The sequence below is a fragment of the Amphiprion ocellaris genome, chromosome 1 (genome assembly GCF_022539595.1).
Source record: "Amphiprion ocellaris isolate individual 3 ecotype Okinawa chromosome 1, ASM2253959v1, whole genome shotgun sequence".
NCBI classification, from domain to species: Eukaryota; Metazoa; Chordata; class Actinopteri; family Pomacentridae; genus Amphiprion; species Amphiprion ocellaris.
Genome location: NC_072766.1, coordinates 34729127 through 34744343, shown reverse-complemented (window position 1 = coordinate 34744343; position 15217 = coordinate 34729127). Strand labels below are relative to the sequence as shown.

At 39.7% G+C, this 15217-nt stretch overlaps 1 protein-coding gene across 3 annotated transcripts in view; it reads right to left on the bottom strand.

Annotated features, from left to right (window-relative positions):
* Positions 1–14889, bottom strand: part of LOC111574418 (ATP-binding cassette sub-family C member 12-like) — a 42149-nt gene extending 27260 nt beyond the window's left edge. The window contains exons 1-10 of one of the 3 annotated variants that reach the window (XM_023279001.3): positions 14805–14855; positions 8224–8280; positions 7848–7999; positions 7588–7734; positions 7289–7436; positions 5953–6189; positions 5517–5690; positions 4958–5105; positions 1082–1230; positions 205–312 (exon numbers count right to left, since the gene is read on the bottom strand). In XM_023279001.3, the coding sequence (XP_023134769.1) occupies positions 205–312; positions 1082–1230; positions 4958–5105; positions 5517–5690; positions 5953–6189; positions 7289–7436; positions 7588–7734; positions 7848–7999; positions 8224–8274 (1314 nt within the window). In that variant the 5' untranslated portion in view covers positions 8275–8280; positions 14805–14855. Of the gene's footprint in view, positions 1–204; positions 313–1081; positions 1231–4957; positions 5106–5516; positions 5691–5952; positions 6190–7288; positions 7437–7587; positions 7735–7847; positions 8000–8223; positions 8281–9919; positions 10015–14804 lie in introns of those variants that run through there. The other 2 variants (XM_023278995.3, XM_023279027.3) reach the window with 2 other exon arrangements.
* Between the last annotated feature and the right edge of the window lie 328 nt (positions 14890–15217).

Sequence of the window (15217 nt, the reverse complement as noted above, 5' to 3'; positions counted from 1 at the left end):
GGTCAGTGTATGTCCCCACTAACAAAATACACCAAGCACGGGCACATAATGAGCTTTTTACCTTTCACTAGAGATAAGATAACACAACTGTGCAATTTGTTGAAGCACAATAACAAAAGCAACCTAATTTAAGTTAAACTGAGTAGTGAATACTACTACTAGCCATTACCAGCAGAATTTTTAAAAAAAACCCCAAGATATTACCTGTAGTCGTGCTATCGACACAGCAGCCTCAGCCAGGGCTTTGGCACACATGGGCATAAGAGCAAGGCAGTATCTCATGGCGTTGAAAATGGCTATAGTGGTAAAGGCCTGGCAATAACAAAGAATAATGCTCAAACACACCACAACACCATTGTAGTGATTATGCTACATCATACAAAATTGACAGGTCTCTACTGACTTTAAATGGACCACATATCTCCTGTCTGTCTGCAGCATGTCCTGCTTTTGTGTGAGCACAGATGTAATGGAAAATTACTGAACAGTAGAGTCCATCAAGCATAACAAGAGAGTTCGGCAGATGTAACCACAACAGCTTTAATTTTCTATCTACACTGCAGAAGGACGTAACCATAGTTACTACATGCTTAGTTTCGGGGAGTGAATAGTTTTGAGGAGATAGGGACGAACCCAGCTCAAAGAAGTATGCACTAATGCACACATGCTAGTCCTCAACCCACCCTTCCCATTTTCTTCATCCTCCCTTCTTTCTTTAAAGGTTCTGTGCACTTTCTCATTTTTGTCACTTGCCTTTTGCAGACCTCGTCATTCTTGCAAGAAATAAACCATCAATAGATAAACTCTGTTGCTGAAGACAGCCTTTATTATTTCAGAGGTTAGCGCTCGACTGGACCAAGTCCTATTAAATTTCCAACACACAGATAAAGGAAAAAACGGGGGACAAAACTAAAACAAAGTCACATGCTCCTATTTCATGTGGCAGACTCATACGTGCTGTAGAAGGACAGAGCTCCTTGTTCTCTTCAGACTAAATACAGACTTCTCACTACGTCCTGATAAATAGAAATCCCAGAGTATGCATGTTGGCACAGTGTGGTTGTGCTGCTCTGGTACTCACATTAGATGTGTTGAGCGGTAGGCCGACCAAAGTGTGAACCAGGAAGGTGAGAACAGTGGCGAGGGTGGGTATGATGCTGGTAATGCTGTGATTAATATTCTGGATGTAATTGACACTCCGTACATGCTTCTTTTCATTTTTCCTTAAGCCTGCAGAGTAGAAAAGGGTTTTATGTCATACTTATTAGAGGTCGACCGATACATCGGCCGGCAGATGTTTTGGGCTGATATATGGACTTTTTCCAAAATCGGCCATCGGCCGATTTTTACAAATAAAAAGCCGATTTGTGATCAGGCACCCGTACGGGCAGCTGCCGCGACCGCTTTTCCCTTAAAAGGACCCCCGGCACTCAGAGAGCGGAGCATGAGGGGAGCGAGTGAGCCAGGCAACAACAAGCCTCGCTCCACACCTGCTTATTTTGTAAAAACAACAGATAAGAGATTTGTTTCTTGGTAAGAGAGAAAATGCAATGTTGATTTAGCCTTTAAAAGTCTTTACTGTGTGATCATCAAACTGTAAAAGTCAGCTGTTTAAGTTTTAGCGTCACCCTCAGGCATACAAGCAAGTGAAAAAGTGAAAGTAAATCTGTGGATGCACTGTGTGTGTGTGTGTGTGTGTGTGTGGTGAGCGCCTATGCCCAGAGCGAGGCTGCTGCACGTCCCTCATCTGCACACCCAGCGTCCGTATGTTTATATTATCTAATTATACTAGCAGCCCCCCCTCCCCCCCGTCGATCGCGATGGTGGCCCGACTTGAAAAGTAGATCCTGGGTCCTAAATTAGTGGGCACCCCGGATTTCCACAGACACCTGCAATAATCTCTTCAATCACACTGCTAACGGTGTCATGTCATCCTATCTAAACACTACGCTGAGCCATCACACATCTACCCTGTATCTTCCCAATCAATGTATAAACTTAAGTTCAGTGCCAGAAGTGGAAACTAAGTACTATATTAGCACTATACACGAGTTAGTCTTAGTTTGATCCTGAAATGGAATTTAGTGGTTAAGAAAAATATGTGTAAAAAATGTATGTTTTGCAAGATTGCTCACATTTCATATGAGAAAAAAAGCAAAATACTGACTATATAATACAATTATTATCATACTGTAAGACTCAAATAGTGACACAAACTTTTGTGTTTTATTTTGTGGTTTATCTAAAGATTTGTAATGTTTAACTGCACTACGTTATTTAATTTAATTAGCATTTGTTACAGTTTTTATTTTGTGATCATGTTTATCTTTTTTACTTGAACAAGCAATTGCACTTTCAGGTTACTTTTTAATTGTATTTTTTGTAAACTTTAAGTATTTTTTTTATGTTATTGTACTTTTTCACTTTTTGTGTTCAATAAATGTTAGAGTTCTACTAGTGTATTTAATTTGTAATATATACATGTATATACTTTTAGTGTTTAAATTGCCTTTTGTAATCGATGTGCTTTAAAAAAAAAAAGGATATGAACTGAAGAAGTCTCTTGGATGAGAGGTGAAACGTCTTCAAGGAATCTTCTTAAAGTCCAGTTGGATAGATTTAAACAACTTTGGATAACCATGACCTGGATGAATGAGAAACTACACAGACATCGAGGGGTTTATATACTGTGTAAAGCTGAGAAGAGTTCATTCCAAAGCTTTACATGCAAAAGTAATGCACACACACATACATGTGTAATTTTCCATTTAGAAGTTATGATCAAACGGAAAATCGAATTTTCCATTTGTTTAATTCAGTTGATCACATGCACATGTGGGTGAGAACCATGTTCTGGTTGAAATCCCACAGTTGACTGTAAAAGGTCAAAACAAATCTGTTAAGGATATTAATGAATGGTGAGTGAGGAAGAGGTCAAGAAAAAATGTGCATCTGTGGCTTTTGCAGTGGCCTCACAGACAACTGGACGTTTCAGACTTCTGTAACTTGTAATGATGACACAGAGAAATATGACACTAGATGCCAAATACACACTGCTGCACACCCTCAGAGCATAGACTGGTGGGACTTTGATACTTTTGTTGGATCTTTATAGGGAGAATGAGCATATGGAAGGTGTGAGGGAGGATGTGGCAGATGCAGCCTCAGCAAAAACCTGCAGTGCCTCTGGCAGTGTGATGATGTGCATGTTGGTTTTGTGCTCACATGAAGGAGAAAGTATAAATAATACCCCTGATATCTGATAGGAACAATATTATTTCCTTTATACATGCTCCCCTTAGGCAATATTATTAGCAAACACTGCATAAATTCCCATTGTTATGCAGATGACACCTAGCTTTATTTGTCTATGAAATCAAATAACACCAACCAGTTTGTCAAACTCCAGGCATGTCTGAAGGACATAAAGGATGACTGGATGACCTATAATTATTGTATTTGTTATTGTATTTGTCCCTCACCACTTCAGAAACACACTATCTAACCAGATAGTTACTCTAGACGGCATTGACTTGGCCTCCAGTTCTACTGCTAAAAACCTTGGAGTTATTTTTCATCAAGATATGTTGTTCAACATACATATAAAACAAGTTTGTACTAAGCTTTCCTTCATCTATGTGTAATTTAGTAAAAATCAGGAACATCTTGTCTCAGAGTGATGCTGAGAAACCAGTCCATGCATTTACAACTTCTAGGCTGGACTACTGTATCCGTATTATTGGAATGTTCCAATAATTCTCTTATAAACCTCTAGCTGATACAAAATGCTGCAGCCAGAGTTCTGACAGGAATCAGTAAGAGAGATCATGTTTCTCTCAAATTAGCTTCTCTTCATTGGTTCCCTATAGAAGTTAAAATCCTGCTTCTAAAATATAAAACTCTTAATGACCAAGCTCCATCGTATCTCAAAGACCTAATTGTAATATATATTATCCTAACAGAACCTTTCACTCTCATTATGCTAGGTAGAATAAAGATTGGACTCTGGAGCAAAGGAAGAAAGTCATGTGGTCTGATGAGTCCAGATTTACCCTGTTCCAAAGTGATGGGGGCACCAGGGTAAGAAGAGAGTTGGATTGAAAGATGCACTCATCATGGCTAGTGTCTACAAGACTGTGGGGTTTGGGTTATGGCCTGGGGTTGGTCAGGTTCAGTAACATTATGTTCCCAAAGAATGAGGTCAGCTGACTACCTGAATGACCAGGTCTTTCCATCAATGGAGTTTTTCTTCCCTGATGATGATGCCAGGATTCATAGGGCTCACATTAAGAATGAGTGGATCAGGGATCATGAGATGTCATTTTCACACATGGATTGTCCTCCACAGAGTCCAGACCTCAGTCCCACTGAGAATCTTTGGGATGTGCTGGAGAAGACTTTGTCCGACCTTCCCATCATCAATATAAAATCTTGGTGGAAAATTAATGCAACACTGGATGGAAATAGATGCTGTGACATTGCAGAAGCTTATCCAGACGATGCCATGGTGAACGTGTGTCGTTCTCAGAGTTAAAGGCAGTCCAACAAAATATTAGAGTGTGCGACTTTTTTTTTAGACGGGCAGTGTATATCAGCATTACATGTAAGTAGCTCTGTGCTTGTTCTCTCCGTGGATGTCTCTGGATCTGGAGCTACATGTCTCTGATCTACGGCCTCACCACCTACTATCTGCCTTCCCTGAGCCAGGTTCTGTCAGAGGTGTTTTTTCTCCTCCCTATCCCAGGAGTTTTTTTGTTCCTTCGCACTGTCATTCATAGGGAATCCAAAGGCTATTTTGTATTGTTGGGTTGTTCTCTGTTTGTAATTTGTGCGGTCTGTACCACACTATGCTAAGTGCTTTGGGATGGCATATGTTGTGAATCTGCGTAATATAAATGAAATGGAATTTAACTGATATAACAGAAAGATGAAAAATGTATCGAGCTCTCTATCTTACCTGCAACTTTCTTCTCAAAAGAACCTTCCCAGGCATACATCTTGATAAGCTTAATGCTGTTGAGAATCTCATTCATGGTGCGAACACGGCTGTCTGTTGTCTGCGTGGCTTTCCATCTGAACTTGGCAATGAGTTGAGCTAAGAAAAACTGAAAACAGAAACAACATTTTTAAAGCATTATTATTGGAGACTTTATTGAGAATAAATCGCGCAGCAAATGAGAAAATAGATCTAATTTATAGTCATACTTGCAATTGGATTAGTTACAATCTCACTTTTAATCATTGATTGAAATCCTATAAAAAGTCATCTTTATGTTTTCTCCATTAAAAAAATCCCTAAAAATGTCTTAGGTGTAACTTTACAATGTGGCCTCCTCTAGAATGTTTAGGTTTATGAAGCCTGTAACTTGCATGGCGTCTCTTGTATTATTCCAATTTACACCATAAATCATGGTTAACTGCAACATAACTTACCAGTTCTGAGTGCGATGTGCATCGAGTTAAATCTGAAACACTGCTCTCAAAATTATGTCTGTTAATGAACCACACTTACATACCTGTACAGGGACAAAAATGATGTAGATGCAGACTCCAGTCAGTGCAGTGTAGCCCAGAATGTAGCAGGCGTAGATGACACACACAATAAAGAACACTGGGGTGGCAATCATAAAGCTCCCAAACAACACAGCTTCAAATAATCTGTGGCCATCGCTGGTCAGAACATTAATCATCTGGATGGGAGACAAAGACAATCAGATTGTGCTGTCAGGTTAGGTTACTTTCAGTAATAGAAGAGAGGGGGTATTCCCCAAGAAACCCATCAACTTTTATAGACAAAAAATGTGGTTTCTGCTGCTGGTTTTTACCCACCAGGTGTAAGAACATACTACAAATGATGACATATGAAGATCGTAAAACATTCTTTGACAAATGCACAAAAACTTCATTAAACAAGTATTAACTTTATTGTTCATGTGTAAGCCATTCTTTTACCTCTCCCATCGAAACGCCGCTGTGCGCCCGAAGAGAGATGACTTTCTGGAAGCCCACTGAAGAGAAGGCTCCTTTCAGTCTGACTGCTGTGCGTATGTTCATTGCCCACATCAAGGACATTAGAAAAGCTCTGAAGAACTCTGTGGTGAACAGACCTAAGGCCAAACCAACACCATGGACAACTGTGGAGTCCCCTGGGTCTTCAATATAGTTTAGGATCTCACGGACCGAAACAGCCTGACAAGACAAAGAGATCTTTGCAACACTTGACAGCATAAATCATCAAACTGGACGACACAGTATTTAAATAGCTTCAGACAGTGTCGTTGTTGCAGTGAGGGTCATTATATGCTTTTAAGTCATGTTAAAAGTCCACAGGTTCAGAGTGTCAATGTTGATGTCAAAAAACATAGTAACAGATACGAGGTTTTAATGATTATATAATGACAACTTGTAGGAATTTATGTTTTCTGTAACAAATTAAATCATTCTGGCAATAGTAGAGATGTTCACAGAAATTGTTGTAACTAAAATGGTGACTTAACTGTACTTAGGTTGACTAATAAGGTCAAAGTTATCCTATAATGGCAAATAAGTTCAGAAAGTGTTGAAAATGAATTGATAGTTTAATTATCATAAAGAGAAACAGCATAACCTAAATTTAAGACAAAGAGCAACATTCCAACATTTTTGTTTTTTGAAACTACAACAACAAAAGGTCTGTGGAGTTTAAACTGTCTAACAATGCATCCTGGGAACTACACCAGTCAGGTATAACATTCTGACCACTGACAGGTGAAGAGAATAACACTGATTATCTCTTCATCATGGCACCTGTCAGTGGGTTGGATATATTGGGCAGCAAGTGAACATTCTGTCCTCAAATTTGACATGTTAGAAGCAGGAAAAATGGGCAAGCATAAGGATTTGAGCGAGTTTGACTAAACGATTGGGTCAGAGCATCTCCAAAACTGCAGCTCCTATGGGATGTTCCCGGTCTGCAGTGGTCAGTATCTAGCAAAAGTGGTTCAAGGAAGGAACAGTGGTGAACCAGAGACAGGGTCATGGGTGGCCAAGGTTCACTGATGCATGTGGGGAGTGAAGGCTGACCCATGTGGTCCGATCCAATAGACGAGCTACTGTTGCTAAGATTTCTGAAGAAGTTAATGCTGGTTCTGATAGAAAGGTGTCAGAATACACAGATCATCACAGTTTGTTATGTATTTGGCAGTTGGTCATGTTCAGATGAGCTGGTGAGACATTTCTTTCTCTGAGTACCACTAATGTAGATGAGCTTTGTAAGCATAGACCATTTCAGAAAACACAGAAGACTCACCGGGCCCAGAAACACTGCCAACATGGTAAGGATGCAGACAATGACAGAGATGATCAGCCTGGTTCTTTGAAAACGAAGAATCACACAAACCAAAGAGGCTTTCTCTGGGCCTTTCTTTGCCACTTCTTCATCCCACATTCTCTGAAGTCTGGAAGACACACAATGTTTGAATACTTTCCTCACACATTTTCATGATGATACAGATACAAATTAGAGCAAGTACACTTATATGATGTGTCTTATTTAGAAGTATGCTGCAGTTACATCCAGTGACAGTAGAGAAACGTGAATCAGCAGACCTTTCTCCACTCGTGTTGGCTGCATCTGAAGGAGACAAGTCAAGAGAGGACATGTCCAGTTTGTTCCTGAACATGGCCCACATCATGGGGGTCATCCAGGCGAAGGTCGCAAAGGAAAAGAAACCTGCATTGTCCAAAGGGTTGGACCTAGTAAAAAAAAAGAATAAAGGGAATTAAATATCCAAGCATCTACAATTTATCTGGAAACATGTTGCAACAAGTGCCTCTGAAAAAACAAAGTATGTCATCATTGAACTGACTGTGGTGAGGACCAGCGGAAAGGTTTGAGGGTCTGCAGGCTCTGCTGGTATTTTTTAAATGAGGAACTAGAGATTGTTTCACTGTTGCCCACATCATAGACTTCTAGATTGGAGACCACAGATCCAGTTCTCCATTGGACACCATTTTCGGTCTGAAGAGTCAGAGACAGAATGAAAGGTGGAGCTGAATGAATAGTAAGAAACAGAGAGTGTGCTTTGTTTGTTGCCAATATTCCATCTAAAGAGTCTCCATAAGTTGATCAAATACATCTGCAATGAAAACACATGATGCCAGAGAAACAAAAGAAGAGGAAAAGATGTCAGGCAGCAAAAGCAGGAGCGTTCTGGTGGAAGCTGCTGTTTGTTCTGTACTTACAAAAGAGACTTCACGAGAACTGTTCTGCTCCAAAGAATATTCGGCCTTCATTTTGTCCTGCATGGAGGGCAGTAAGTACGCAAAGTCACTATAATATCAGCCAACATGAAGTTTTGAGTAGAAACATCTGGTTTAGCAGACAGATGTTTAACATCAAACTGGAAGCTGTAATCATGTCTCACTCTGTGCTATGTAACATGTGACTTCATTTACCAGATAATTATATTTTTAAAAATAACTAACGCATTATAGAGCAAATGTTATGCGTCCTGTGTGTTTCAATAAGCATTTAATATGTATCAGGAAATGTTAAATGTATAATAAAGGTATCATATATTTTTACAGCAGTCACAAGACTTCACTGATACATAAAACTGTACCCATAATGCATTGAAGGTCAGACTGTAAGGTTTTACTGTAGAAGACGTACTACATCGTAAGACTCAACCAAAATTTAATCAGTGATTCATGGCTGGAGAGAACAATGGCCTCAAATAAACAGCGGCATATGTTTAAAAATCGTCCAACTGCAAGGAACAGTGAGTCCTCTCAGTTATTAAAACAAACATCACAAGAAATAGTCAATGAATTACAGACATGTCTGAAAAATTAATCGCACAATCATGTAGATGGTGCAACCTTTGTTAACAAGTTTATAAAGAGATTTCAAAGAGGGCATGTAGACGATAGAAAGACTTTGGTATATTCTTACTGAAGATAGATAAGATACAATAAGACATGACGAGATGAAGTGAGATGAGATGAGATGCGATAACATAAGAAAGGAAAGATAAGTTATGATATGATACAATAAGATAAGAAAGGAAGGATAAGATAACCTTTTATTAGTGCCACAGTGGGTAAATCTACAACATTACAGCAGCAAAGATAGTGCAACGTTTAAGGAATGTTGTCTAAAAATAAACCAAAATATACATAAGTACTAGAAATGTAAAAAATAACGACTATAACAATAATTACTGCACATATCAGTGGTACTGCACAGATTTTCTGATGAATAGAAATACTGATAGAATACTGTTCTTGCACAGATTGTACGTAGGACGAGAACTAATGAAACAGCACATATTCTTGTGTATGTAGTAAAAGACATATGGCACAGGGTTTAAATATTCATAATTTACAGAATGTATTGATATCATACCAAAGAGATGTTGAACAGTTTTGTATGTTTTTTCGGTCTACTGGGAGCAGTGCTGGCTGATTTTGTCTTTAAGGTACTGTAGTTTAAAGATGTACACATTATCACCTTAAACACTGAGCATGCAGATGTAAAATGCTTCTGATTTCAGCACTAACTCTGACACCTATAGCAACTATTTCCAATCTATAAATATATAAAATGTGTCTGTAACTTTAAAGAGGTAACATGGAGTTATTAGGCTGGTATTCTTACATGCAGTTTCACTGAATGAGACAAAACAATGATAATAATGATATATGCATAACTCTGGTTAAAAAAATAAATAAAAATCATTAAATTTACATGAACATTATCAAAATATGTCAAATTCAATTTATCTTGTCAAGGTAATAACTCTTAAAGTTACACAACCACAGTAACATCAATCGATTTACAACTCAAAAACAAAACAACCAAAACTGATCCAATCTGATTTAAAGTAACCTGAGAGAAGCTTTTTCTGTGAATAAGAACAATGAAACAGAACAATACCTCAGTGTAGAGGACCAGCAAGACGTTCTGCAGCTTGTTACCACTGAACCTAACACTGGAGGAGTATTTAACTCTGCCTTGTACAAGCCACTTTTATCAAGATCAAAGGTTGACCTATTCTGGGGTAAATTTCCCTTTGCTCCTCCTGTGGACGGTAATGTGGAAAAATGCCAAGCTACCTGAAATCACTTGGGGATGGGACTAAATGACAAAAGACTGAGGTGTTCTTTAGACCGAATTGAACAACTGAATTTAAAAAAGGCTTCTGAGCAGCATCTAAAATATGATTAGAATTTTATATGTAGATGAAAGGATGCACATATTCTGACATCATGACCATGAGCTCAGTGAAGCAGCTTTATTTACCATTTTACTATAGTATCTGAAGGTGGAGAACAGGATGTTTTTCTGGAAAACAGAGATGTATTGCTACAGCATTGCTCCCATCTCGGCAGCGGTGTTTGAGGGGTTTCATTTTAACATGACTTATTGTAATCCTTATACAAAGTGCAGCATCATGATGAGGCAATAATCAGACTTTACAGTGTTCTTCACACCCCTCTTTTACTCATTTATTCTGTTGTTTTTGACTATCAGGCCAGTATTTCTCTGTGCCTCTTATAATTTCAGAATGACTTTCTGGAACGTGCCACAAAAGATTTAATGTTTTATTTAAAGAACACGCAACTGAGTTTCTGGTCATTTTGAAGTAACATAAATGAAACAATTCTTTCTTTTGAGGTATAATTGTACTTATATAACTAAATAAAAGCAAAATGATTTTAACAATACAACCTACTTGAGGCCCCGGCTTTTACACCAACCAGACATGGCAGGAATTTTATCTCAAACTGAATTTAGGAAAACCATGTGGGGTATTATTTTCTATCAACAGGAAAATCTACATTAATTTAGCTGGCTGACTAATTGTTATCCATTGCTCATACCTTCACAGAATAAAAGTTTGAAAAGCATTTTGAAAATATCACGTCTACCTGTAGACTGTGTTCAAAACAAACTGAATAGGCGTCAATTTGTTTAAAGTGTTGGTTTCAATGTAGCATCACTGAAAACCAAACTATCACCATATAAATCTGTATCTGTAGTTGCAGCAGTTCAAGGTAGGGATGGGTACCGAGCCCCGGGGCAAAATTTTTAAAAAATGGATGAGCTTCAATGTTAACGGTTCTGTTAATGGTACTTTCCAGTGTAAAAAGATCGTTGTGTTGCACATTTTATCTCATCACCATAAGACATGTGTCTCATGTGTATCTGTGACACATTTTTGCTGCAGACTTCGATGGATGGATCACCTGCTGTCGTTTGGTTTGGTTATTAGAGCAGAAACGTGCAATCTGTCATAGCGTTCAGTAAAAGTTAATCATATACAAACAGAGGAATGTTTGACTACGGAGCTCACAGTTCATGTATGGGTGAGCGAATACTTTTGGCAATATAGTGTAGCTAATGATGAAAAGTAAGTATTCTCCAGCAGCTTGTTTAACTGTGGCTGTGTTCATAAATTCTATCTGAATTTCAGTGCCTCAACTTCTTTTTTTTTCTTGCGGCTTTTCCCTTCAGGGGTCGTTACATCTAACTCTGTCCTCTGCATCCTCTTCTCTCACACCAACTACCTTCATGTTCTCTTTCACTACATCCATAAACCTCCCCTTTGGTCCTTCTCTAGGCCTCTTGCCTGGTAACTTAAAAACTCATCATCCTTCTACCGATACATTCACTATCCCTCTCTGTACATCTCCAAAATATCTCATTCTGGCCTCTCTGGTTTTATCTCCAAAACATCTAACATGCTCTGTCCCTCTGATGTCCTCATTCCTGATCCTATCCATCCTGGTCACTCCCAAAGAGAACTTTAACATTTTAATCTCTGCTACCTCCAGCTCTGCCTCCTGTCTTTTCCTCAGTGCCACTGTCTCTAAACCAAACAACATCGCTGCTCTCACCACCGTTTTCTACACCTTTCCTTTCATTCTTGCTGATAATTCTCATCACACCTGACACTTTTCTCCACCCGCTCCAACCTGCTTGCTTCTTCACCTCTTTTCCACTCTCTCCATTGCTCTGGACTGTTGATCCTCGGTACTTAAAATCATTCACCTTCTTTATCTCTACTCCCTGTAACCTCAGCCTTCCACTTGGGTCCCTCTCATTAACACTAATGTATTCTGTCTTGCTGCAGCTAACCTTCATATTTCTCTCCTTCCCTCTCTAGATTTTCCTCCACCTGCTCCCTGTTCTCACTACAGATCACAGTGTCATCTGCAAACATCATAGTCCATGGAGTTTCCTGTCTAATCTCATTTGTCAGCCTTTCTATCACCGTAGCGAACAAGAAGGGGCTCAGAGCTGATCCTTGATGCAGTCCCACCTCCACCTTGAACTCCTCCGTCACACCTACAGCACACTTCACCACTGTCTTACAGCCTCATACATGTCCTGTAACACTGTAACATACTTCTCTGCCTCTCCAGATGTCCTCATGCGACATCACAGTTCCCCTCTTGCCATTCTGTCATCTGCTTTCTCTAGATCTACAAAGACACAATGCAGCTCCCTCTGACCTTCTCTGCACTTCTCTATCAACATCCTCAAAGCAAATACTGCATCTGTAGTACTCTTTCTTGGCATGAAACCATACAGCTGCTCACAAATGCTCACTTCTGTCCTTCGTCTAGCTTCCACTACTCTTTCCCATAACTTCATTGCATGGCTCATCAGCTTCATTCCTCTGTCCACAATTCTGCACGTCTGCAAAATCGACACCAGCACACTTGTCCTCCATTCCTCGGGCATCTTCTCACTCTCTAAGATCTTGCTGAACAACACAGTCCTAGACACTTTCATACTTCCACAGGTACACAACCAGTCAAAAGTCTGGACACACCTTCTCATTCAATGTTTTATCTTCACTATTTTCTACATTGTAGACACATACTGAGGACATCAAAACTATGAAGCAAGATATATGAAATTATAAAGCAAACAAACAATTGTGAAATAACTCTAAATATGATTTATATTTGAGATTTCTCAAAGTAGCCACCTTTGTTTTGATGAAAGCTTTGCAAACCCTCAGCCTTATCTCGATGAGCTTCATGAGGTTGTCACCTGAAATGGTTTTCACTTCACAGGTGTGCCTTGTTAAGCTATATTTGTGGAATTTCTTGCCTTCCTAATTGGCACCATCAGTTGTGTTGTGCAGAAGTCAGGTTGGTACTCAGTTGACAGCCCTATTTGACAACTGTTAGAATCCATATTATGGCAAGAACCAATCAGCTAAGGGAAACGACAGTCCATCATTACTTTCAGAACTGAAGGTCAGTCAGTCCGGGAAAATTGCAAAAACTTTGAACGTATCCACAAGTGCAGTCGCAAAAACCATCAAGTGCTGCAATGAAACTGGCTCACATGAGAACCGCCCCAAGAAAGGAAGACCAAGAGTCACCTCTGCTGCTGAGGACAAGTTCATCCGAGTCAGCAGCATCAGAAATGGCAAGTTAACAGCATCTCACATTAGAGCCCAGATAAATGCCACACAGAGTTCAAGTAGTAGACACATCTCTACATCAGCTATTCGGAGGAGACCAATCAGGCTTTTATGATCAAATAGCTCCTAAGAAACAACTACTAAGGAAAATCAACGAGCAGAAGAGATTAGTTTGGGCCAAGAAACACAATGAATGGACACTAGACCAGTGGAAATATGTGCTTTGATCCAATGAGTCCAAATTTGAGATTTTGGCCTCCAACCACCATGTCTTTGTGAGACCAGAAAAGGTGAATGGATGGTCTCTCCATACATGGTTCCCACTGTGAAGCATGGAGGAGGAGGTGTGATGGTGTGGGGGTGCTTTGCTGGCGACACTGTTGGGGATTTATTCAAAATTGAAGGCGCACTGAACCAGCATGGCTACCACAGTATCCTACAGTGACATGCCATCCCATCCAGTTTGCGTTTAGTTAGACCATCATTTATTTTTCAACAGGACAATGACCCTAAACACACCTCCAGGCTGTGTAAGGACTATTTGACCAAGAAGGAGAGTGATGGAGTGCTGCTTAGGTCAGATGACCTGGCCTCCACAGTCACTTGACCTAAAGCCAATCCAAGTGGTTTGGGATGAGATGGACCACAGAGTGAAGGTCTTACCGGCCTCCAGCCTAGGGGTGCCTGGGCCGGTAGTGTTGTCACTTCACAATTCTCAGAAACTGTGGAGCAGTAAGGTACAGACACAATTATCTGTGTGTGACCGCTGCAAGCGCCATTTTATTCTGCCACTTGCGTGGCCAAAACACATTTCTAAGACACTTAATTTCAAATCCATAGTCATTTCTAGTCATCTCAAAAATATTTATGCCACACCATGTACATCTCATTCACATAAACATTAATTAACATTAACTTATGAACTAATCTCACACAGGGTTCTTACAGAAAATGCAACAATTGCAAGACCACTGCAAAATCACAAGGCGGCTGCCATTAATGCACTACAGCGTGACAGACATCATACGAACCTACTCTATTTTCACATACAACTAGTAACAAGGCAACAAAAGACAGAACGGGTGCTTCAGTATTACATCAGGTTCTGTGAGTGTTACTCTGTAAATCATTTATCTCACAGTATTTATAAAACAACACATTTCCACACATTGTCACGTCGTGGCTAACGGCTAACTCAGCCACACATTGTGGTCACTGTAAGCTAATGGCTAACTCGGAATATACAGTGTACACAAACCACGGTCAAACTCTGTCCTCAAACGCTTATTTTGTACACCAGTAAACCGGGATGTGTAAACAAACTTGAAGTGAAACACTGGCTCATATTTAAATGATTTAACATCACGTTCTACGTACCTGTGGAGCAGTAAGGAACAGACGCAATTATCCGTGTGTGACGGCTGCAAGCGCCATTTGATTCCGCCACTTAGGTGACAGTACGCTTCAGTGGTGTTTCCCTTACTGGTCCTGGCACTTGGGTGACACCTACTGTCACAAAAAGGTTATGACAGTGACCTTTTGACATTCTAATCTGATTGAAAAACAATTAATAAAATAGCTCTACAACAATGTATTGCTGTGTTTTTTTTAAGGGGAGTGTCAGTTTTTCTATGATACTTTTAACAGAGGCTTTGTCCCATCCTCTACAAAGGCAAAAGAGCCAACAAGTGCTCGGCACCTGTGGGAACTCCTTCAAGACTGTTGGAAAACCATTTCAGGTGGCTACCTCATGAAGCTCATCGAGAAAATGGTAAGAGTGTGCAAAGCAG